This window comes from Camelus dromedarius, chromosome 6, assembly GCF_036321535.1.
Source record: "Camelus dromedarius isolate mCamDro1 chromosome 6, mCamDro1.pat, whole genome shotgun sequence".
Lineage (NCBI taxonomy): Eukaryota > Metazoa > Chordata > Mammalia > Artiodactyla > Camelidae > Camelus > Camelus dromedarius.
Genome location: NC_087441.1, coordinates 33,320,920 through 33,344,941, shown reverse-complemented (window position 1 = coordinate 33,344,941; position 24,022 = coordinate 33,320,920). Strand labels below are relative to the sequence as shown.

General features: G+C 41.0%; 1 protein-coding gene across 1 annotated transcript in view; it reads left to right on the top strand.

Annotated features, from left to right (window-relative positions):
* Positions 1–10,855: 10,855 nt before the first annotated feature.
* Positions 10,856–24,022, top strand: part of RNF217 (ring finger protein 217) — a 108,420-nt gene continuing 95,253 nt past the window's right edge. Inside the window, exon 1 of the mRNA XM_010988600.3 lies at positions 10,856–11,844. Within this exon, the coding sequence (XP_010986902.3) occupies positions 10,972–11,844 (873 nt within the window). The 5' untranslated portion in view covers positions 10,856–10,971. The remainder of the gene's footprint in view (positions 11,845–24,022) is intronic.

Here is a 24,022-nt window from a genome sequence, read left to right as displayed (position 1 = left end):
CCCACTTGGCATTTTAAAATGACTTCAGGAGTGGTGTAGAGGCAGGAAAAAAAAAAAAAAGAAAAAGAAAAAGCAGTTAAAAACTATAAGGCTATCACAAAAGGAAATGTTTAAAGCAGAGATAAATGGAGAACATCCAGATACCATTACAGTTGGAACCAATAAATCTAAGGCAAGAGAAAGAACTTTGTGTGGATTTTCCTTCTGGAAAATCAGGTCAGACAACTTAGTCCATTAACTTATAATAATTTAGTCAATATTTTGCTTGCTAAGGAAGTAAAGAAGGAATTTTGAATGTCAAATATATGGCTGAACACTCTCTCTGTTCCAGAACACTTTGCAATCATGAATTGACCCCGCAGCTTTGGAGAAAATACTTCTTCTAGCCAAATCACTATTAATTACTCCATAGAACTACCTTCCTTTACATTCTACTGCCCCACCCCCAACATCTTTCTTCCACCAAGTCAGGATGCTCCTGTTTTCCTTCTTACCTCTCCTACTTTCCCAGCTAAGATTCTCTGCTCTTTGCCCTCTGCACTCAACTGTCCCTGAGAGTTTCGTCCCCTAGTTTCATCCCTGTGTTTGTAATCCCAACCTGAATGCCCTGTTCCTTACTGCAGAGTAGGTTCATGTTTCCAGCTGATTGCAGGCACCTCCCCTTGCACGGACCTCCATCAATCAACACACATTCACTACTGAGGAGGCCATCCAGGCATGCCTCGGAGATACTGCCAACTCCACAGTAAAGCCAATATCACAAAAAAGCAAATCACACTAATTTTTGGTTTCCCAGTGCATATAAAAGTTATGTTTACACTATACTCAATCCAGTCTGTTAAGTGTGCAATAGCATTATGTCTTAAAGAAGGTACCTCCCTAAACTAAAAAGTACTTTACTGCTAACAAATGCTAACCATCACCTGAGTCTTCAGCAAGTCGTAATCTTTTTGCTGTGAAAGTGAATATCAATACAATCCAAGGATAACTTCAAATCAATCCAGAGAGAATAGGAAAAATGAGGGCACACTTTGCTTAAAGAGACAATTATAAACTTTAAACATTAAACTTTTCTTTCCCTAATACTAAGAACATGATTCTATTGATAAATAATAAAATATACAATTTAAATAATTTTTAGGAAATAAATATTTGGAGAAAAATGTATTTAAAGTCAGTAGCAGCATCATTGTGAATTTGATTTAGAATATATCTCTTAGTCACACCTAAATCTGAAGGCAAGTAATTAAGTAACAAATATCATGCATCACAAAAAGAAAAAAAATGCATCACAGAACAAGCTGAGTAATCATGTCAAACACATTGACTGATTCTCTAACTTAACTATTTGACGTACAGAGGGAAGTGTGAGTCAGCTGATGAGGCATAAGAAGACTGTTACATGAAGTTGAAAGAAAGGCAACAAAAAGCACTAGAACTCCCCACCACAACCCACAGACAGAATCATACCCACAGAATCTGATAACAGAATAACAGCGTACGAATCAGAAGCATCACCTTAAAAATGCATTTATGAGTCACAAGCTACTCACATTCCTCATAGGAATTACTGATTTCTATGACTAACATAGACTTTTAAAATGACATTGAAGATAAAAAAAAATTTTCTTGAGATGCAAAATGAAAAAATAACTAAATTGGGTTAGTACACATTCCTGGTTTTGAAAGGCATAAAAATTAACCTGTATGAAATCAGATTTACCTAAGAGGAAAAAAACTCCTTGGAGCCACATCAATTCCTTTTTGTCACCTTTTCCACCATGTTACATCTATTACCACATCCCACAGATTCCACCTCTAATGGTGACCACCATTTAATAAGTGCTTGTTGAGAGCCTCCTATATGCCAGACACAGTTCTATCCACTGGGGACAGACCGGCGGACAAACAGAAAGTATCCCTGATCTTCATGGAGCTTAAAGAAATAAAGGCCCTGCCACTTGGTGATGATTGTGATGAAAAATAAAGAGCTAGAGATGGCTGGGGACGAGGCATATGAGGTGGTCTTATGTTATCAAAGTTGGTTAAGAAAGACCTTCTACAAAGGAACATCTGGAGCAGAGAGCAGAAGACAGTAAGAGGGGGTCAGGCATATGCCAGGAAGCAAGAACGCTCCTGGCAGAGGGAATATGGATCAAGGCCCTGGGGTAAGAGTATGACGCGGGCATTTGAGGAAAAGCGAAGGGCCAGTGAGAGTCTGTGTGGTAAGTGAGGGGGACATGAGGGTCTGGGGTGGAAAAAGGTGAAATCATGAGCAAAGCCTTGAGGAAGACTTTGGATTTTACTCTGGGATACAGGAAATCACTGGTGCCCCTTCCCACCTGAGACCCCATCATGTCCCAACATGGCAGCGTAACATAACAATGGGCCACTCCTTTATATCTTGCCTCCTGTGTCTCCTTCCTCTAATGCACATTTTACTTTGCTACAATATCTATTTTTCTAAAGCCCTGAACTGATCATTTTCTACTGAATATATCCAACTATCTAAAACAAAACAAAACCCCTGGTCCAATCATTGTCATGGAAATCAAATCTATATAATCAGAATCTCTGAATAAAAGAGACGGTACAAACACACAGGGTAACACAGCAGGGGTTAGTAATGGGACTGATTACGAAGGTGTGGACAGGGTTTAGGACTTGCATGAAAGACAGCACAGTGCCTGGGGATTAGCAACTGTGGAGAGCCTTCCCTCCTGTTATGGGTTGAACTGCATCCCCAAACAGACATGTGAAGTCCCAACCCTCAGCACTTCAGAATGTTATCTTGTTGCAGGCTTTTAGCCTCTAAAACTATGAGACAATATATTTTTGCTGTTTAAAGCCTTTCCATTTGCAATATTTTGTTATAGCAGCCCCGGAAAATGAATACACCTCCCCTTGGGCTGAAAAGAGAAATTCTCAGAGCCCAGATGATAGCACCTGTGGCCTTTGATAGAGGGGCACAGACAGCATACAGGGACCTGGCAGATTGAGAGCCAGAAACATAAACACGCCAAACTTCTGATCACCTCCCACTGCCTTCCCTTGGTTGACTTGCATTGGAAGACAAAGGACAATTAAGGCCATTGATGTGTTCCCTATGGGTCAGCCTCCAGAGGCAGAGAGGGTAGACAAAACTGGAAAGGGATCTAAGAGAATAAATAGAACTATGCAGTTCACAGTCCCTAAACAACTTTGTGTCAGCTTATCTTTTCTGCTTCATCTCCCATCCTTCCTCTCTGCGTTGCATATGATCAAACACCCAGGACGACAAGCTGCCACTCGAGGCATCATATGTGATCTGCCATCAAGTGTTTGCTCATCTAGTCTCCCTGCTGAAATGTTTACTATTCTCACCAGCTTCTCCATCTGTAAGAATCTAATTTATCTTCCAGGCCTTCTAAGAACCACCAGGGCAGAAATCCCTCTGCATTAAAGCTCCCACAAGTCCTGAATTTATGGTTCTATGGCATCTGCCAAAAGCCATCTGACATTATCATTAGGCCTCTGTCTTCTCTATTTAATTGCAACATTCTTCAGGGCATAAATTGAGTTATAGTCACCATTTATAAGCCCTATACATTTCACAACAATGCAGTTGTGAAACACATAGTAGGGATTAATAGTAGAGATTAATATCTGTTGGTTAAATTGAAAATGATGTTGAAATGAGTCCTTCAGTTCAACCCGCCCATTTTATAGAAGGAAAACCTGAGGCCCGGGACTAGACAATTAATGGCAAAATATGACTAGGATGCAAATATTAATATGTCCAGTCTTGTGCTCTTTCTGTTATATCATTATGGAATAAGGCATCATTCTAATAAAGCTTACAATAACAACTCCAAAGTCTTACAAAGATAAGAAAATATAAAATGTAAATAAGCTAAGAATTTGTGAATAGAAAGCTTTTTAAGATACTTGCATGCTGAGGAACTTTTTTCAAGTATTCGAGAAAATATTTTGAGCTTTATTGTTTGCTTTGACAGTGTTTGACAAACAGCTTGTGATATTTAACATCCCCCAAAGGCACCTGGGTTCTCCCATGCCAACTTGGTAGCAAGTGTGTTAAGAGATAAATAGATAAAATTATTTGCCATAACTTAAAAATAAATATAACTGAATGGCTTAAACTGTCATCTTAGAAAATTTCAGAATCACTTAATCTTTCACTAGATTTTGTCAAGCAAACTGTCATAACCAATTTCAAGCAGTTTATAAATTAAAAAGGGTCAGTTACTTATCTATATTTGCTGAGAAAATCAACTTTCATGTATGACAACAGCAAGGTAATGCATTTTCTCTTACGCTTTTTTTTTTTAATAGTAGACTTGTCTTATTCTTGCATTAGTGTATTAGTGAATACCATACCTTCCCCATAATATCTTTCTGCTGGGGAGAGCAGGGCAAATGAAAACCCATGAAAGTTAACAAACTTCCATTTTTGTAGTGATTTAGTTCAGGAAAGTCCCAAGACCATCTCAGGCTCAATAATTCTCTAGAAGGGCTTTCAGAATTTAGCAAAAACTGTTACTCACAGTTATGGTTTACTATAATGAAAGGACACAGATTAAAGTCAGCAACAGATGAAGGAACACAGGGCAGGGTCCAGGGGAGATCGGACATGGAGCCACCAGTCATCCCCTCCCAGGGGAGCTGTGCGGACAGTGTTTATTTCTCCCGGCAATGATGTGTGACAACATACATGGAATACTGTCAACCACAGAAGCTTACCAAGCCTTGGCGTCCAGGGTTTTTATGGGAGATCAATGATATAGACGTGGCAGACTACCCACGTGGCTCACCTTAGTTCCCAGCCCCTCCAGAGGTCAAGCTACCATGTGGCCCAAGCCCCACCCACTCCCCACCTCCATACCTGACATTGTTAACAAGAATATGTGGCATGGCCTAAGGTCCCCATGTAAACAGAAAGACTCATTCCTGCAGTCAGGGCCTAGAGTTACCTTCCAGGAGCTGGCAGCAAGGACCAAATCTTTTCTTAGGTAAGGTTAATCCTTTACAATAGCGGTATCTCGTAAATTTAAAATATAAATCTCTAACAGATTAGGGTCCCGACCTTGTTGCTTCTACCCTATACCTGGGGTTTCCAAACTTTCCCAGATGACAGCACCCTTGTGTCTCAGTTATTTTTCAAGGTGCCCTTGAGTCCAAAAGAAATTCCTGGCCATGATTAGGTCCAAGCTCAACGGTAGTAGTTTGTGTGATGTCCAAAGGGTGATGCTCTAGCTCCCTGAAGAATTTTAAATATCCCAAGAGTTTTAATAAATTAAAAGCTAGGAGTTTACTGCTGTGCCTCAGGGGCCCTTTGCACACAATTTAAGAACCACAGCTCTATACAATGCTTAAGTCACTACAAAAAACTATTCTTTCGTGGTTTCTTTCCTTTAAAAAATGTTCTGTTGAGAATGAAATACGTGCAGAATGCTAGGAACTGAGCTTCCATATATAGCTAAGCTATGCTTTGGCTCCGGACAGTTTAAAGTGTTTCATAGATGTTATGAAGTCAAATTTTTTTTTTAAATTTGGGGCAAGTATTATTTTCTCCATTGAACAAATTGGTAAATTGTATTTTCCCAAGTTTGACACAGTATCTAATAGACTTTTAGGAACTATCTGTTGAATTGAATTGTAACACAAATAGGAAGTCTTGCTTATCTTAACTGCCATGAGTGTGGATACAAATAACATCTATTAACACCAAATCAATTTCCCTCTTCATTAAGATGAAACTGTTTCACTCTTTAAAAAAAAAAAAATCTGGTTCTTCTCTTTTGTTCACTGTAAAATTTAGAAATTTTAAGAAATGGAGAAGAAAATCATAACCTCATCACCCTCAAACAATAACTCTTATTACTTTTGTCCTTATTTTATCTTATACATGCCTACACAGTTGTAATCATATTATACTTTAGATTTGTTTCTGTCTTTTTTATTTAGCATAGTTTTGTAAGCACTGCTCCATTATTCTTAATAAATCTCTAAATTACCTTTTACTTCTTCCCTAATTTAGAAGAGATTTACTTTTCTTTTTGTTAAGAAAATCTCTACTCTTTTCAGAATTAAAGTGTCATTTTGTACAAGTGCATCTTCAGCTCTGTAATGTTGACATTTGATCATCCTTTAGTTTGGACAAAATGATTTCCTTCACTGTGAATCACCCAGCAATGAGGTACTACATACTGTGGGTTGTACAAGAAGAGATTTATCTTACTCTTGCTTACCAAACCAAAGAGGCATTCCAGTCTTAGGGCCAGGGAGGACCAGGCTGTAAATTTTTCTGACTCCTGCTATAAACAAAGCTTGTCAGGAGGAGGCTGTGACTTGACACCCCTTGCAGAAAGGGAAGCTGGGAAGCAGAGAAAACGTGCCTCTCTCTGTATGTCACTCGGTGCCTTGGGGAGAGGAGACCAGAGATTCCTAGATGCACAGCCAGGGCTGATATCTTTCTGGTAAACCAAAGCCACTGTAGTGGAAACTTTGAGTTGCCTTTAAACTGCAAGGTCTCAATGACTCCTTCTGTGAGAAGGGAACTGGTTATCTCAGGTCAGGAAGGGTCAGTCTTACACTGTTAGTAGACCTCTTCTTGTCTTAATTCAAAGAGCTTCTACAGTGTGGGCTGAGGGATGGGATGTCCTTGGCACAGTATTCATTTGGGAATGAGTTTGGGGCACTCAAATAAGTGTACCTGTATTCAGGAAATGAGGGATTGGTATCATGGAATCATGGATTTAGAAGGATTACCTATGACTGAGGTTATTTTTGAATATTTTAGAGCACACTGTCACTGGAAGAGGTAATGTGGAGATTTTTTAAAAGATGAGGAAAGAAAGCTGTTAGCATCATAACCTCAGGAATAGAGAACTGACAGTTAATATTTGATTTTGCCCTTTTTATTTAACAGAATGTGCTAATTATTTAAAAAGTAAGATATGATTTACAGCATTTTTAATTTTTTAAAATCTCCTTAGAATGATTAGGGAAGTAGATTTTCATACCCTCACTGTTAGTGGGATTATAAATTGGTGCTAAATTTCTATGATACTGTGTGCCAAAAACCTCAAAATTACATCCATCCTTTTCAGCAGCAATTTAATTTTTAGGACTTTATGCTATGATGTATTAGGAATATACACAAAGATTACAATACATATTAATGTATATAGTGTTTATATGTTTTCTAAAAACAGTAATCTTATTTTTAAAAATAAAATGGAATTGGTTAAATAAATTGTGGTGCATCAGTATGGTAAAATTCTATATAGTCACAGATCATTATAACGTACAGATGTCTTACTGTGAAAAAATGGTCAGTATATATTATTAAGTTAAAAAAGGAAAAAAATAAAAATCATATACTATTTGGTTTGTCTTTTATACACATAGATGCAAACACTAGAATGAAATTTATCAATATGTCACGGTAGTCTAAGTGCTTATTTTGGGTAGTGGATAACAAAGTCCTTCCCTTCTTCTTTCCCTCCTCTCTCTCTCCCTTTCTCTTCCCTTCCTTTTTCTTCCTCCCTTCCATTTGTCCTCTTTTTCCCTCCTCATCCTCCTTCTTAGTCCTGGTTTCATGTTTTCTAAGCATTTGGGCTTTTATTTTATAATTTGAATGAATATACCATTTTGTTTTATTTTCAACTTTATCTCATAAAATCTGCTGTTTGGATTTTCCTTAGGGAATTTAGGTGGAAAGTGAAAACAATTGTTTTCCTCTTTTGTACTATTTAGTACAAAATGTTATTTTTCTTAATGATTCCAAGTTCTCTTCCTCCATGAGTGAAGAAGAGAGAAAATAAGAAAGTGAAGACCAACATTCTGCTGTGTCTTTCAGAAGCAGACCTAGAAAATTATTCCATCACATTCACTCCTCTTTGGAAGATGAATTTTTTAAATTAAATTATATCGGTCTTTTACCTGTTTTGATAGTTGAAGGACGGATAGAAAAACAAGTCAGGTATCTGCTGTATAATTATTTCACGTTATTTAAACATCATGTATTTCTTCTCCACAACAGTTGTGAAGAAATTAACTTTGCTTTTAATATGTAAAATTAAAGTGATTCACAGCTTTTCTGATATTTTATAAGTTTTCTAATAAATTAATAAATCTAGGCTCTTTAATGATCTAATTAAAGTCTGAATAAAAATTTCCAGGGAAGCAAAATCAAGTCATGTTTGAAGACCAGGATAGGAAAGGTGGTAACAGAAAAAATACTGTTCAGTAACCGTCACAAACAGTTGACTGCAGTTGTCTATGTCAGTTCTCAAACTTGACATTGTCTCCTGATATTCAAGTCTTGGTTTTAGGGAAGGTACATGGCTCACTGCAAATTACAAAATATTGGAAGTTGAAACTAGTAGTGGCAGAATATTGGTGAGAGCATTTAGAATGTTCTAATAACTATATACAGCCTGATACATATACAGATTTGAGAATATTAAGCTTGTGTTAGATAAGTGAAAATTTTACTATGAAAACTGTATTTTCAACCAATATTTTTTTTGTTTGTTTTTAAATGAATCCTATCAGCACAATTATCATAGGTGCTTCATGTATTTCATTTCAGGGAAAACTGATGATAGGATCACCATTTTAACTTCAAGCTACTGGTGTCCCAAGGTTGCCAGATTGAACACCAGGGGTGCTGGGCTCAGGACTGAGGCAAGTCTGAGTCTGTCTGGAGGGTGGAGATATGGCCTGCCATGGTTCTATTTTCACAAAGGCTGGATGAATTCCATCAGGAAGAAGTCATGGCACGGAGAAAGACTACAGAACTATGGGCAGCCTTCAGGAATTCTAGCAGTGACTTGGTTCAGTGTCAAGCAAAGTCACTCACTGCCAGTGAACTGCACCTGAGGGATAAGGAACAAAATGGTGAGCATTGCAAGAACAAGTTCTTGGAACACCTATGACAAATATGTGCTGGGGAGGGAATCCAAAAACCATAGAAGGACCTTGAGGGGTTTGATTCCTATGGACACTACGTAGATATACTTTTCTGTATCCATTATTGTCACTCTGGTCTTACTCTCAGCCTTCTGTCACCCAGAAAACACAGATTACTTTTATATCCCTTTAGAAACAATAGAAAAGTAGTTATCAGATGCCATACACAAAATACAGATACATGTGGGCTTCTTGTCCCTGCCTTTAAAACAATAAACACTGGGATCATTTGGAGAAAACAGCAGTTACCAGGAAATCAATTAGCCAAGATGACAAAAATCCCTGATAGCATTTAATCTTCCAAGTAAGAATTCTTTATTCTTGGGTCAGACTGATAAATGAGGTGGCATTTAGGCTGACTGATTGGATTCATCCCTTTGTGGTGCCACTGAACATCAGACACACATGATGGAAAGGTTCTTTGGTGTTATTCTGCTTTCTTAGTACAGCATAGCTAGTCACCTTTCTAGAATTTGTATCTGATTTGGAAAATATTTTAGAACAACCCAATAACAACCACGAGATAAAAAAAATTCTACACACTTCACAGTTCCTTCCTATTACATGAATGTGTAAATTGAATTCCCTCTCAAGATGAAAACACACAAAGGTTGGCTTCCCAAAAATGTTTTCATTGGCTTTGGGGAACTAAAATGCACCAGTCTGGGTGACTAACACTTCCTGTAAAATAAAGATAGATCAACACATAATTAAGTTCTGGCTCAAATGTAATTGTTGTCTTGGAAACAGTTTGGGAGATTAATATGGTTACGCTAATGAAACTTTTCATGATTTCCACCAATGATCTCGTTTATTAATTAGGCCAGACCATCTTACTAATTTATGCTACCCATTTTGTAATATTCAAAGGATTAAAAAAAAAAAAAGTTCCTAAGAGGATACTGAAAAGAAGGAAAAAGGAATAAATCTTAAATTCGCTATTTATCAGCTCTCGTAAAGATTCCAGTTGGATAACCCCTAGGTAGGTTAAAAGCACTTTTTGGTATATTTGTGGGTTTCAAACATCCTTCCTATCTCATTAAGCAGAAAACAGTTGTGTATACAGCTTTCTGAATAATTCCTAGCGTCATTTCTCTGAACTCCCTGTTTGGAGGATTTAAAATTGGACGAACCCAAGAGAAACAAGCGAAACCAAAATCCTAAGTAGCCAGTGTTTTCTAGTTCCAGCTTTCAGTAAAGAGGAGTTTCGAAGGAAGTTCTACTCACAGCCTAGCCCTGAGGGCCGTCTGCCTCCTCTGGACGGTTTGGTTGAGACCGAGTGTGAACTCTGGGCGCGAGAGCGCATCGTGGCTCTGAGATCACACCCACTCCGGGTGTGCGTGAGTGAGTGCGCGGTGGCCGCGCGCGTGTGTACGTGTGGGGAGGTGTGCGCCAAAAGGGTGGGGTGAGGGGCGGCGAGGAGGCTCTAGGTGAAGCACCGGGAGCGGGAGAGGGAGGTGGCGCGCTCCGGCCTCTCCCCGAGGGGCCGCGGCAGCTGGCTCGCGCCCCGGCTGCCCCTCCCGGTGCGCGCCGCGGCGACGCCACAGGCCCCTTGACTCTGACCACCGCCCTCCGGCCGCTGGGCCCGCAGCGGGAACTGGCCATGGCGCGGGACTGACGGCTGCCTCCCTCCAGACCCTTCTGTCCCGCCTGGGGCTCCCGGGGGCCGCGGCGCCGCCCGGACCTGCATGTGGGGCGGGCGCGCCGGCAACCGGAGCGAGCGGCCCTCGGCGCCCCCGAGGCGGTGCCCCGCCGCGCGGGAGGACGAGAAGGAGGAGGAGGAGGAGCAGCGGGCCGGGCCGGGCTCCCAGCGCGCCGCCGCCCGGGAGCACGGGCTCCCCGGAGGGAGCTCGGGGCGTCCCAGCCCCGGAGGAGGGACCCGGAAGCAGAAGCGGAGCCTCGAGTCGAGCCGAGCCGCTGCCCCCGCTGCCCGCCGGCTCCGGGTGGGGGTCCCGGCGGCTGGATGGGCAGCGGCGGCGCGGGCCGCGGGCGGCGATGGGCGAGGAGCAGAGCACCGTGAGCGGCGACGGCGGGCCCCAGGAGGCGTGGGCCCCTGCTGGCGGCGTCACGGGCCACCCCGAGCCCCCGAGGCCGCGGGGAGACAGCCCCGGGGCTCCAGGGCCCCTCGCCGCCTCCTCCGACCCGAGCGGCTGCAGCTGCGGAAGCGACTCGGGGTGCGGGGACCCGAGCACCCCGGAGCCCGCGAGAAGCCGGGGGACACAGAGCTGGAGGAAGAGCCACGCACCGGGGCGGCCCGCGGGACTGGCCATCCTTGGGCCCCTCAACCCCCAGGCTTTGCAACAGCAGCTGGTGAAGGAGGTGGAGGAAGCAGGGGACCGAAACGAGGGAGAGGATGAACAGCAGGAGGCGCCCCCCGGCGAGGAGCCGGAGCCCAGGACCCGCGGGACCCCGGACGGACTGGTCCTGGACGTACTGGGCCATCGGCGCCCGCCCCCCGCCAAGAAACAAGTCTTCTGCTCCGTGTTCTGCGTGGAGAACGACCTGCCCGAGGTCCCCTCTGCGGAGCGGCTCTCGCTGCCTGCGTCGCCACCTCGGGCTCCGCCGGTGACCAACCCTCCCAGCACGCCCTCCTCCTTCCCCAGCCCCGCGCTGTCGCTCCCATCGGACCCCCTGTCCCCCGACGGTGGCAGCATCGAGCTGGAGTTCTACCTGGCGCCCGAGCCGTTCTCCGTGCCCAGCCTGCTGGGATCTCCACCCTACTCTGGCTTGGGTGGGGTTGGGGATCCCTATGCGCCCCTCATGGTGCTGATGTGCCGGGTGTGCCTGGAAGACAAGCCCATCAAGCCCTTGCCCTGCTGCAAGAAGGCCGTGTGCGAGGAGTGCCTCCGAGTCTACTTGAGCTCCCAGGTAACCTCAGCCCCCCGTCCCTCCTCTGTTCCCCGTTCAGCGTTCCAGATCGCTGGCCAGGAAGTCCGGCTCGCCAGCTCCCTGCTCACAGGAAGAGGTGATGAACACCATTACCCAGGACCTCTACCAGTTTCTCAGTTGTTGTCCTTAGAAAAGTGTGTTTGTCTTCACCGGTTAACTAAACTGGAATTTAACTCTGCGTGAGCTGCAGGCTTTGATTGGCAACCTTAGAAGGAACAGGTACAAGTGAATTGCCCTCTGCTGCTTTCTTTTATTAGGTTGCAGCCAAGTGCTTGCTCAAAGAGGAGGGCAGTAAGAGTACCTCAGAGGCCTGGTATGCCAGAAACTAACAAACAGTGGACGGAAAATAAATGTGTATTGAGTTGATGAAGAGAAGGTTTGCAATGCATGATAACTGAATTTGAAGTTTTGTTCCACCTAAATAGTCCAGAAAAAAAAAGTGTTATTAATTTGTTTATTCCTCAGACCTGGTCCACTTTTCAGTTTCTTTTTCCACGGTGAAGTTGAAGTATTTTTTTCTCACTGAAGTTTACGCCAGCAGAGTGCTTATTTCTTTAAGAGGGAACAAAACAGAAAGAGCAAAACAAAGCTAAGCAAAGCTCAGAGGTTTAACAAAACAAGCGCTGGTCAGACTTTTCCTCCCTCAGCTCCTTATTTGAAAGCCTGTTTTTTTCTTTTTTTCTTGGAAAGTTTAAGAGTGCAGTAGACAGACTTTCCTTTGCGGGTGGTGAATGTGTCCTTCCAGCAGTTTTCAGTCTGCTGTGTTTCTGCCAGTGTTTTGCACAATCCGGAATGCCCTTTGATCCCATGTCTGATTGTCCCAGGCCTATTCATCTTTCAAAACCTGAGGCTGTTCAGGTGCCAGCTTTTCTGTGAAGCCTTACCTCCCCCTCCAGGCCACTGCTTGTGTACTTTCAAAATAACTTCTGCGTGTCTTGCATGCACTGAGGTGTTCCTTATGTGTCTGTTTGTCTGGCTGAACTCTATGGGACAATGTTTTATAGCCCCTGTGTCTGGTAGTTTCATGTCGGTATTCCCGTAATAGTGTTTAATTACATTGGCTGAAGGGTTTCACAAGGTGCAGTTCCTCTGTGTATTGTGGCTAATCCATGCTTGTGTCTGGACTGAAAGTGCGTCCTGTGCCCAACGGAAAACGAAAAGGGGAATTTAGACAGAATGGAATGTTACACAAACAGTGGCTTGGCCAAGATGGTTGAGTTTATCCAAACGCCAGTTAAGGGACTATGTCTCTTTCATGCTTTATCCATAAACAGATACTTCAAACAAGAGGAAAGCCCACTGCTCATTGTGGCAGTTCCTATGACATCACTGTCAAACAGATATCAGTGCCATCCGTGTGAAAAGCCCTGTGGTGGGATTCAGACATTCCCAAGGTGTGGGCCCTGCTTCAGGGTAGCCACCTTGTGTGTATACAAGATGTGTGTGTAGGTAAGAACAATACAAGGTAGCATATAATCAGATAGAGAAACAATACTATGTAGCACTTACTCTTAAATGCTGGGTACAAATTCAGTGGGTTTAGAAGTTTAGGTGAGGTCATTGTAGGTTGGGGGACTCTGCCTTGCAGTTTGATTTCCTTAAGGTGGCCCTTTCCCCAAAGCAAAAATAATTTTTTTTTACCTCCATAAGTTAGTTTTAGGAAGTCAGAGTTTTGATCTCCAGTGGAGGAGGAATGAGTGAGGGGAGGATGGCAAGGTGAGTGAAGTGTCATTGCAATGCACAACCACTAAAACCTCCTCTGGAGTGACATAGTATCTGAAGGTTGTCTGCAGTATTGATGGCGGTGTGTATGTTCCTGACCTTCTTCCAAGTATTTGACAGAACTTCCAATAAAGAAAAATATATTTAAAATAATAAACAACAACAGAAAGATGAGTCACTCAGGCCAGGCATGCTTCTACTTCAGGGCTTTGCATGTGTTATTCCCTGTGCCTGGAATATCCTCCTTGAGGGCCTCCCCTTTGCTTGCTTACGCCTCCCCCTTCTCCCTTTTAGTTCTGTATGCTGATGTCACTGTGTGGCCTTCACTGACCACCCTTCTTAAAGCTGAGCCCCGCGCTCCAGATCTCCTTTCCTGCTCTTTATTTTCTCCACAGTGCTAAAAATACTCTATATCTTCTACTTACGTAATTAATTTCCATGAAGACAGGAGATTTCACATGACTTCTTCCCTACCATGTGTTTAGCCCCTAGAGTGTTGTCTGACACATAATACATGCTCAACTAATAGTTACCAAGTTTGTGAAGAGCTGAGTGACAAAGAGAGGATGAAATTGCCCCAGAAACCACGGCTAGAAAGTGGTGTCCTGCTTAAGCACTAAATTCTATTCTGAGACTCCTGGTGTTTAAGACAAGAGACAAAGACCTAAAGTAGACAAAAATAATAGGTTTGCTCTAAGTTTGTTATTAAACTTAGAATGAAAGAGCTTTTAAACAAGCTTTTAGCTTATATGAAAATGTTATTTTTTTCACTTGGGTAAAACGAAGCTTGTGTTTGTAATTCTGATCTTTGTTAATTCTAAGGTCTCTTCTACTCAGAGGGTCTGTGTTTCCATGTCACTTGACTTCTCTGTGTCTTAATTTCTTCATCAATGAAATGGAATTACAGACCATGATCTGTAATGACACACCAATTCTAAAGCAGAACAAAATCAAACTGCAGAGTTGTTTTCTTGCCTTACTGAATCAGATCAAAAGGGCATAGTGAGAGCCCTCTTCTTATTTTATAAGGTTTCTTGGGTTTGACAGAAGGAAATCTGTCAGGCTTGAACTTGCAGGGATCTTAAGACCTTCTAAAGTAAAATGACATATTTGAAATAAAAAGTCTTTGGTGATTTTTTTTTCATCATTTTTGAGTCTGTGCCAAATAGTGCATTATTTAACATCATTTAAGAAAATAGATCAGAGTCCCTATTAAGCGTTTTATGCAAACATTAAAAATGCATACTAAATGTGAGTTGGAATATTGCCTAGTTAAATTAATATTCTTCAAAAAGGAGATGCTGAGTTCTTTGAGAGAAAGTATGAAGTTAGAAGCTAGGGATGCAGATTTTTAGATGATGTTTTGTTTGTGCTAGTGCCATGGACTGAATATGTGGCAAAGGCCGATGGGTGTGTCTTCATTATTTCAGTATAGACCTAGCAGATTAGGTGGTGACCTAAATACCTCCATTCTGTGGTTTTAAAATAATAGTTTTATTTTTTTCAAAATGTAATTCTTCTCCCATTATCACAGTGACTGGGGCTGTGGAGAACCCTTCTTAGTGGAAATTCTTACAGGCCAGTAGCTACCATCCAGTTTCCAGTTGCCATGGTGAAGGGTTGTACTGACACTTTATAATCTTTGGCACTACATAGAGGTGGACTTAAAGGTCCTAAGGCACCATGGCAGAGATAGTGGGAATTTAATTGTTTTATATTGCCTGGGTACGTAAATCTTTGGTACCTAAATTTTAGAAGTACATTTCCCAGTAACCTATGCATGCATGCATGTATGACAGCGGCCAAAGCATGCAGCCCCAGGGATGTCTGCAGCCTCGCAGGTCACTGACCATTATGAGTCCTGACCTTCCTGGCTGGTTTGGCCTTTACCACATTTTCCAGGAGGAAAGATTGTTGCCTTCTTTGTTTCATAGAATCATATTGCAGTCATTTCAGAAATCCTCCACAGGTACTTTTTCTTTATGATTTTGGTTTTAGACAGTAAAATCTGTTGGGATGTGAAATATTAATATTTAGTAGTTTACATGAAGGAAGGAGAGAGTTGGGCATGCTCAGGGCTTTCTAAAGGTAACAGCTGTTGCTGTTTTCATCGCCCTGCTTCAAAGTGCTCGCGATTGGCAGATGCATATGAATTGGAATGTACACACCTGTCAGATGAGTATTAATAGAGACAAGCAACACACTTCTTCTACAGTTTGTGAACAAAACAGCTGCTAGCTGGTAATGTCCTAAAATGACTGTCTACTCTAGTTACCCTAGAATCAGTGACCTAGGGGTGAAGGCTTCTCTATCCTATTATTACACTCTGAGTCATCCAGACTTTTATGGGTAAAAGTGTAACCTACTTTTCCCCCTTTACACCTTAAAGCTACCTGCATATTTTTAGAAACTGTCATGTTCAGTATGGAGTTTGCACGCAGCTCCTTCACACAGGTGAATTTACAGATCCTGTCATGCCAGGTGTGATTTTGGTAGTCCTGAAAATGTGAGGAATGAGACTGAACACTGTTAAATCACTCTACCACTTTGAAAAATGAGAATTAAGGCGTATGTAAGTTTATTCTTCTGTGTACAGAATGAGTGTGTGTGTGCGTGTGTTTGGAGTGTGTGTGTGCGTAACATTTGCTCCCACCCCTGCTGACTCATGCACTTTTTTTCCTCTTCTGTCTCTTTTATGATAGCCCTTTTAATAATGTCTTCATTTCTCTTTAATAATTTTTTTCTTTTTTTTCTTACTTTTTCAAAATTTGATTTTGAATGCCACTTGATTTCTACAGAAGAATCAATCCCTTGTCAAGGGCTGATCTCTGGGCCAGCAGGACCTGATCCGGGCTCTGCCTGGGCGTCTCCCTTCCCATCTCTTCCAACATCTGGAGATGACAGTGCCACGTGGAAAAACCCTGCGTTGTGGGCCACTGCCTACCAGATCTCAAATAACAAGACTAGTACTGCTTACCTCAGGCGTCAGCTGAAACCTTTAGAGTACTGATTTTTTTTCCCTAGAGTAGAGCTCAACTTTCATACTTGAAGGCTCTTCCTTACTCCTCATGTGAGAGACAGAAAAAGGAGAACATTAGAACTTGAGCTCCTAACTTTTTATTAAGAATTTGTGTTGGGCATGTAGACAGATACTTGAGTGATAATTTCTTATAATTAACTTATTTATTTATTAAGGTACCATTGACCATTTAACAAACCTTTATTGGTTACCTGCATGTCAAGGACCTTGAGATACTCTATAAATGTATTAAGGAGCCACATTACAGCCTGGTTGGCAGTATTTCTTTCAAGCTTTGTCTGGTGGCATAGATGAGCTTTCCTTTAAGTACCCAGTCAGCTGTGGGTCTCTTTTTCTCTTCTGCTTTCTTTCTGGGAGGATTTTATCTAGGCAATTCTGGAACACCAGCTAACCTTTTGGTAGGAATATTACAATTCCTCCTATGGTGTTTATTTCAAAGTAATAAATCTGTTCATTACTTTTTTCTTAATACACATATGTCTCAGAGCTCTTTCTAATTGTTAGAAATAGAATGTTAGTAAATAATTTTCTTCTTTCAAAATATTTATTACCTTTATTTAAAAGAAAACATAATTTTGCTAAGATTGTTTTGGATCGTTCATGATACCATGCCAAATCTTTAAAGTTATGATACTTTAAAAAAATTGTTTTTTTTTCAAATTCACTTTATCAGAAGGGTTTTATGTGATAAACTAAATGAACCTTCCCAAGTCAAGTTCTGTCTTAAAATAAAATTTCAGTGTCTAGAGGAAAATAATTTCTAGAATATAACATTCTCTTTCAACTTTATCAGTACCATTTGCCCCATCAATTTTGGGGTAATTATACTTGAATTGTTAAGTTTTCACAAATAATAACCATTTATTGAACATCTATATTCTAATCATTTTTACACATTTTATTATTTAATTTTGATTCCCTTACATAGTAAATACTTATTACATATGAGGCACTGTTAGCAGTGTTGGGGATACAGAGAACTGAAACAGATAAAGCCCCTCACTTCACGGAGTTTATATATTAGGCTGGGGGGTGGGTGATTGATAGTAAAATAAGTAAATTAGTACTTTAGGGGGTAATAAGGGCTATAGAGAAAAAGAAACAAGGTAAGGGTGATAAGAAGTATTGGGGAGGAGGTTTTTCTTTGTATATGTATAGTGTTTTTAGGAGTTGTCAGGGAGGGTTTGTTTCACAAGGTGACTTTCGAGCAGAGATCTTCAATGGCAACAGTGAGAGAGCAAACCATGAGGCTGTCTAAGGGAACAGCAAGTATAAAGTTCCAGAGCCAGGAGCATGCTTGGGGGTGTTCCAGGAATGGTAGCGGGATCCACGTGGCTGGAGCACAATGGATGAGGCGGGAGCGATAAGGAGACAGCAGAAGGAAGGGGAACGCTGATCAGAAAGGGCTTTAAGGCCGTAGAGAATCTGCATTTCCTCTGAGTGAAATGAGAAGGTAGAAGAGGGTTTTGAGCTAATCAGGTACGATTTAAGCTTTAAGAGCGATTACTCTGGCTCTTTTTGGAGAATTATCTATGGGAGTCAAGAATGGAAGTACAAAGATCCATTAGAAGACTATGCCAGTTACTCAGAGGGGAGATGTGATAGTTCAGACCAAGGTGATAGAGGTGAATATGGTTTGAACCTGTTGAATTTTGTATATATCGTGACAATCAGGCTGACAGGGTGCGCTGATGGCTGGGTGTGGGCTGAGAGAAGAAGAGTCCAGGATGACTCAGGCTTTGAGCCCAAGCAATCGGAAGAATGGGTTTGCCATTTAATAAGGTGAGGAATACTGTAGGAGGACTAGTTTTAAGGAAAATCAGGAGTTCGTGCTAAGTTTGAAAAGCTGTTTAGACATTCACAAAAAGATATCGAATAGGCAGTTGGTGTGTGGCATTCAGCAGAGATCTGAGCAAAAGATGTAAATTTGAATGCTTTTGACAGAAAGATGATAAAGCCATGAGGCCAGATGGGGCGTGATAGCAGACAGCGAAGGAGGGTTGAGGACTGAGTCTGGGCATACCAGTGCTGACACCTGCAGAGCCTGGGGCATATGAAAGGACCACCAAGGAGTCTGAAAGGGAATGGGCTGGTTAGGCAAGAAGAAGACCAAGGTAGAGCAGTTACCCAAAGGCCAAAAAAAGTTGATGTTTTAAAAAGGAAAGAGTATTCATTTTTGTCTAATGTTTCTGATAGTTTCAGCAGGATGTGGATTAAAATTGACCATCAGATTTCCCCACAGAGAGGTTATTTGTAACTGTGAACAGTGCTGTTTTCATTGGCACTGGTGGGATTGGCCTTCTGAGTAGAATGAGTTCAAGAAAACAGGAACAGCTCAATTTCTGTGTTGTAGGTAGTAGAATGTTACATGAGGAAACTCAAGGTTAGAGAGATTAAATAACTTGCCCTAAATCACAGAGCTAGGAAGGCAAAGGTGGGATTTCAGTTCAGGGCCACTTGGCTCTAAAACCCATGGCCTTTTTACAGTCTTGTATTTATTATCTTATTTATAGGTTAAATATGTTTATTTTATTTCTCTTTTGAGTTTATATCTATATTGTACAAAAATCCCAAGTCTTCCAGTCCAAAAAGAAGAACTTAATTACATGTTTTGAGGAAGTGGAAGGCTCTTGCCCAAATTTAGATCCAGAGAAAGATCCCTAAGAAGTCAAGAGGGATTGAGTTTAAAAGAGCTATGGTTTGATCTAATGTTAAGTTTTAACGGCAGCACACTCTCCTGTTTTCTTCCTCACTCCCTTGGCCGTTCCTTTTGTTTCCATTTGATCTCTCTCTTATGTTACCATCTCTTAATGTTGGTGTCGGCATGTTCCTTACTGAACCCTCTCTCTTCTCACATTGGGTATTATTAGTGGGACCATGTCATCCACTCCCATGGTTTCAGGTAACACCTATGTGCTCTTGTCTTCCAAATCTTTATCTCTAACCGAGATCACTCTTCTCACCTCTGGTACCATATAGTTGTCCCTCCCCTCGACATGCCCACCTGCAGGTTCCACCACAGCCACCTTACACTTCTCAAAATTAAATCTCCCTTTCCTCCTCTTCCTTCCCATACCCTTCAAGTGTTGCTCTCCCTTTGGGGTTCCCTGTTTCCATCAGTTATACCCAAGCTGGAAACTTGGGAGTCATCATGGAGTTCTTCCTCTTCCTACCTCCCACCTCTAATTAATCACCAATTTTTTTTTTTTCAATTCTACCTCCTAAAATTATTTCTATATTCTCCTCTACTTTTCTCCATTTCTGCTGGCATTACCCTTGCTTAAGTCTCCACTATTTCCTGGATTATAACCATGGTTTCCTACTTGGCCCTAGTGCTCCAGTCTTGACCATTTCCAACCTATTCTTCACACTACAGCCAGAGTTGCTTTATAAGATGCAAGACTGATCTTGGCACTCCCCTCGTTTGCCTTTCAGTGTCTGACTCTTGCTTTTAGATTAGAATCTAAACATGGTTTACATGTGCCTGAGTGAGCTGAATCCCGTTTACCACTCTTAACTTTGTTTCTTATCAAGTGCCCACCCCAAGGCTATAGCCATATTTAACTTCTTTTTATTCATTGAACACTCTGTGACTCTCTTAATGAAGAGCCTTCAGTTGAGTGACATGAGATTCTGTCTTAGGGAGATCTACTTTCGTTTCTTTACTCCCCTGCCTCTGTTTGCTTCTTTCACACTCACTCATTCTTCTCTCAGCTTAGACATTTCTTCCTTTGAGATTTCTGCTTGACCCCCTAGGTCTGAATTAAGCATCCTTCCTATATTCTTTGACAACCTTTTGACTCACTATGAGATTCTTCTTATATCACTATTTTTAAACTGCCTCATGTATGTTCCCACTAAACTGTAAAGTTTGATGCGTGTAGAGCCCTTATTCATTTTTTTTTTCCTGATTTATTTCTTAGCCCTTGGCATGTTGCAGGCATGAAATGAATACTTGTGTAGTGGACTTATATAGTTATTCTATAAATAATAAATCAGAGGCTAGTGTTGTCAATATAAAGCATCCGAATAGATAGCCAGGATGGTGTTTAAAGTGAAAATCTCAACATTTTGTTATCTTACTTAAAAACCTGCAAGACTTTCCCATTTCTGTACAGAAAGATTCCAGTTCATAACACGGCCGATGAGGTTGGCCTCTGCTCCTCTCGGTTGTCTCTTCTCTGTCACTCCAGCTTGCTACTCTCCAGGCGTAGTGTCCTTCCCTCTGTTCATTTCTCCTCATCCTTCAGATCTCAGCCTTCCTTTGGGCTCCAGACTGAACCAGTCCTGCTGTTAATGCTTTTAGAGTCCTTTTTACTCTGCAGCCATTGTATTTGTGTCCCCTTTTGTAATTATATGTTTGTGTGATGATATGATGTTTGATTAATTATCTCCCCCTTGCCAGCATTATTTGAGCTGCTTTTATAAACTGGCACTTAGCACAGAGCCTAAAATAGAGTAGGTGCTCAATAAATGTTTGTTAAAAAGACCGAGTGAATGATTGAGAGTAAACTATAGTGTATTTAGGTTGGTAGAAACACTAAGGTAGATTTTTGAACCTGAATTTTTGATGTCTTACTTTGCAATATATTTACATTTTTCATGCAGTGGGATGCTGTGTCCTGAGTCTGTCCTGGCGTCCCATCTATCCCTGAGATGCTTCTTTAACTACAAAACCCATCTGGTTACTACGCCTTCTGCTTAACAGATTCCTCCAGAACCTAGGGACTTGAGACAACCATTTTATTTTGGTCATGACATGTGGGTCAGGAATTTGGGAAGGGCTCAGCTGGTCAGTTCACACTTGGGCCTCTCATGCGGCCGTCGTCAGATGTGAGCTCGCTCACTTGGCTGGCAGCTGATGTGGTTGTTGTCAGGATGCTCAGCTGTGGCTGCCTGCAGACGTGCTGACACGTGGCCTTGACAGCATCGCATGGCAATCTCAGGGCAGCGGGCTTCTTACATGGAGGCTGGCTTCCCCAGGGCAAGTTCTCGAGGGAGCCAGGAAGAGGCTGCATGATCTCTTCTGCCTAAACTTTGGAAGTCACTCAGCATCACTTGGGCAAAGAGTCACAATCTGCCTAGATTCAAGGTGAAGAGACCTAGACCCCAACTTTTTTTGTGAACATATAAAAGGATTGGGGGTCGTATTTTTAAACCACTACACTACCTCAAATAAAAATCAAGAATGTTATGAATTTAGGTAGTAAAGCTTTTGACCTGAACTTCAACATTTTTAATATTTCATGTCTTGTCAACCATTTAATTGCGTATTTCCTATTCATATTATTATATTGATTAATATACTTTGCTGTTGTGGGAGGTTTTTTGGTGCTTTATCCTTGAATAATTTAGTAATAAAGCTTCACTTAGTTTTAAGCAAAGCTTACATAAAAGCTATCTCCATTTAAAATTAAATATTTTACATAATTTCATTGTAACTGAAATATCTTGAGATCAGGGGCAGCTTTTAATTATTCTGATTATTGACACCACTTAAAATTATTCTATGTCATGTAATTTCATTTCCATTATGTCAAAACTTCAGCTTCAGTAGTGGTTAAAATAATATTTGGGAAACTTGAATAGTTTTCTGAATAAAAAGACTTGATGTAACAGTTTTGTAATCAGGGGATATTCTATACAGAAATTACATTATACCTAATGACATCTTAGAATTAATGACCCTAGCTAATATTTGTTAAATTGGTCCACTGTTGGATTTTTATGGTTTATGATATTCTGCTTTGGGTGACTTTATCATTTGATTAGTGTCCTCTCAAATAGGTAACCGCTTGGGTTTCCAGAGCGTATATGTTATGCTCAGAAATCTCTTCCTGGTTCAGGATCCGTGCACCCTGAAACAGAAGGGGTGTATTGCTTTTATGATGTGCCTTTTCTTAGTCCCCAGCTCAGGTAACTAAATTCTGTGCTTATTCATTCACGTAAATGACTAATCCCTTTTTAAATCTTCCTAAACCATTTGCCTCAATAATATTCTCTACTGTAAGGTTCAGAGGCTAATTGTAGGCTATCTAGCAAATTACTTCCCTTTTGTGGTGTTGATTCTTGCCTTATTTCCTCACATGATTATTGGCCATACACAGTGTTCCTGAGGCTCTGAGATGCCAGCGGCAAGTTAAATCACCACAGCTTTTGCCCCTGGTTGCTTAACTTAAAACAACAGGTAAAATAAGACAGTTGGTCATCGTGTTTCACTAGTGTTTTGTTTCCTTTGATAATGCCATTTCCCCTAATGTTTACAGTTTAGTTATTAGTTTGTGTCTAGGTAGAGCTGTTGGATCAAATCAGAAATGACTTTGAGATGGCCGGATCTTGCTGTGCCATTTTTGTATGAACGTGAGACCTTGGTGGGGAAGGTGAAATTCTTTCATTAGTTCTATAGAGAGTAGGGGGTTTTTATTCTTCCAGAGGTGCCCTTGGTGGCAAGTGACAGGTCCAATCCCAAGAGTTCTAGTTCAATCCTGCTTGTAACTAGTCTCACCATTAACGTCAGTGTTTTTTTTTTTTTTCCTTAAATTACCATTTTTCCTTCTCAAGGTTGTTTGTTTGCAAAAGAAACACTTCAAAATGAATAGGCTCCTAAAAACAAATACGCTTTGTGGCCAGTGTGTTGGTGCTTTATGTGGCAACTGTGTGTGTGTGTGTGAAAGTCTCAAGGTTATTTATTTGTGTGTCACAAGAAGATTATTTGCTGATCTTGTTTTGTATAAATCTAAGTATAGTCATTTCCAGGTAAATTCATATATTTCAGGTTTAGTTGGAATCAACCAAAAATAGATATCCCTTGGGTGTAGCTTTTTTGTTGTTGTTCTTAGTTTTTAATATGTCACTTTGTGAGGCACTGAGACTTCACCCTTAAGATAAAGGGAGAACTTAGAGGAATGCTTGAAAAGAAAACATTTGAAACAATAGTAATTCTTTTCCCAAGAATTTGCTGCTGCTGCTTTTTGGGTTTTTTTTTTTTTTTTAGTTTTTAGGACTTCTGAAAAATACTGTTTGTTCAGATATGACTTTTCTCTTTAAAATCACTACAAACTTACAAAATTTGGAAGCAGAATTTTCAATCATGCTTAAAAATTACCCAAATAAATTGCTTCAGAGAGTTTTTGACCCCATTTGTTTAAAAAATAGCACTTTATGATTAGCTGCAAGAACAGCTGACATTGGGGAAGATGTACTTCTACTAGCTGAATTTCATCAACAATTTTTGAATACTTGGTTGGTGAGACATAAAAATAAGTTTAATGATTTAGTAAGCACAGGCAACAAGGTATCTTTTTGCAGCTCTGTCTGTGTGGGTGCTTTTTCAGTATATACAGTCATTAAAACCATGTATCAAAATAAATTGAATATAGACGTCAGAGGCCCAGT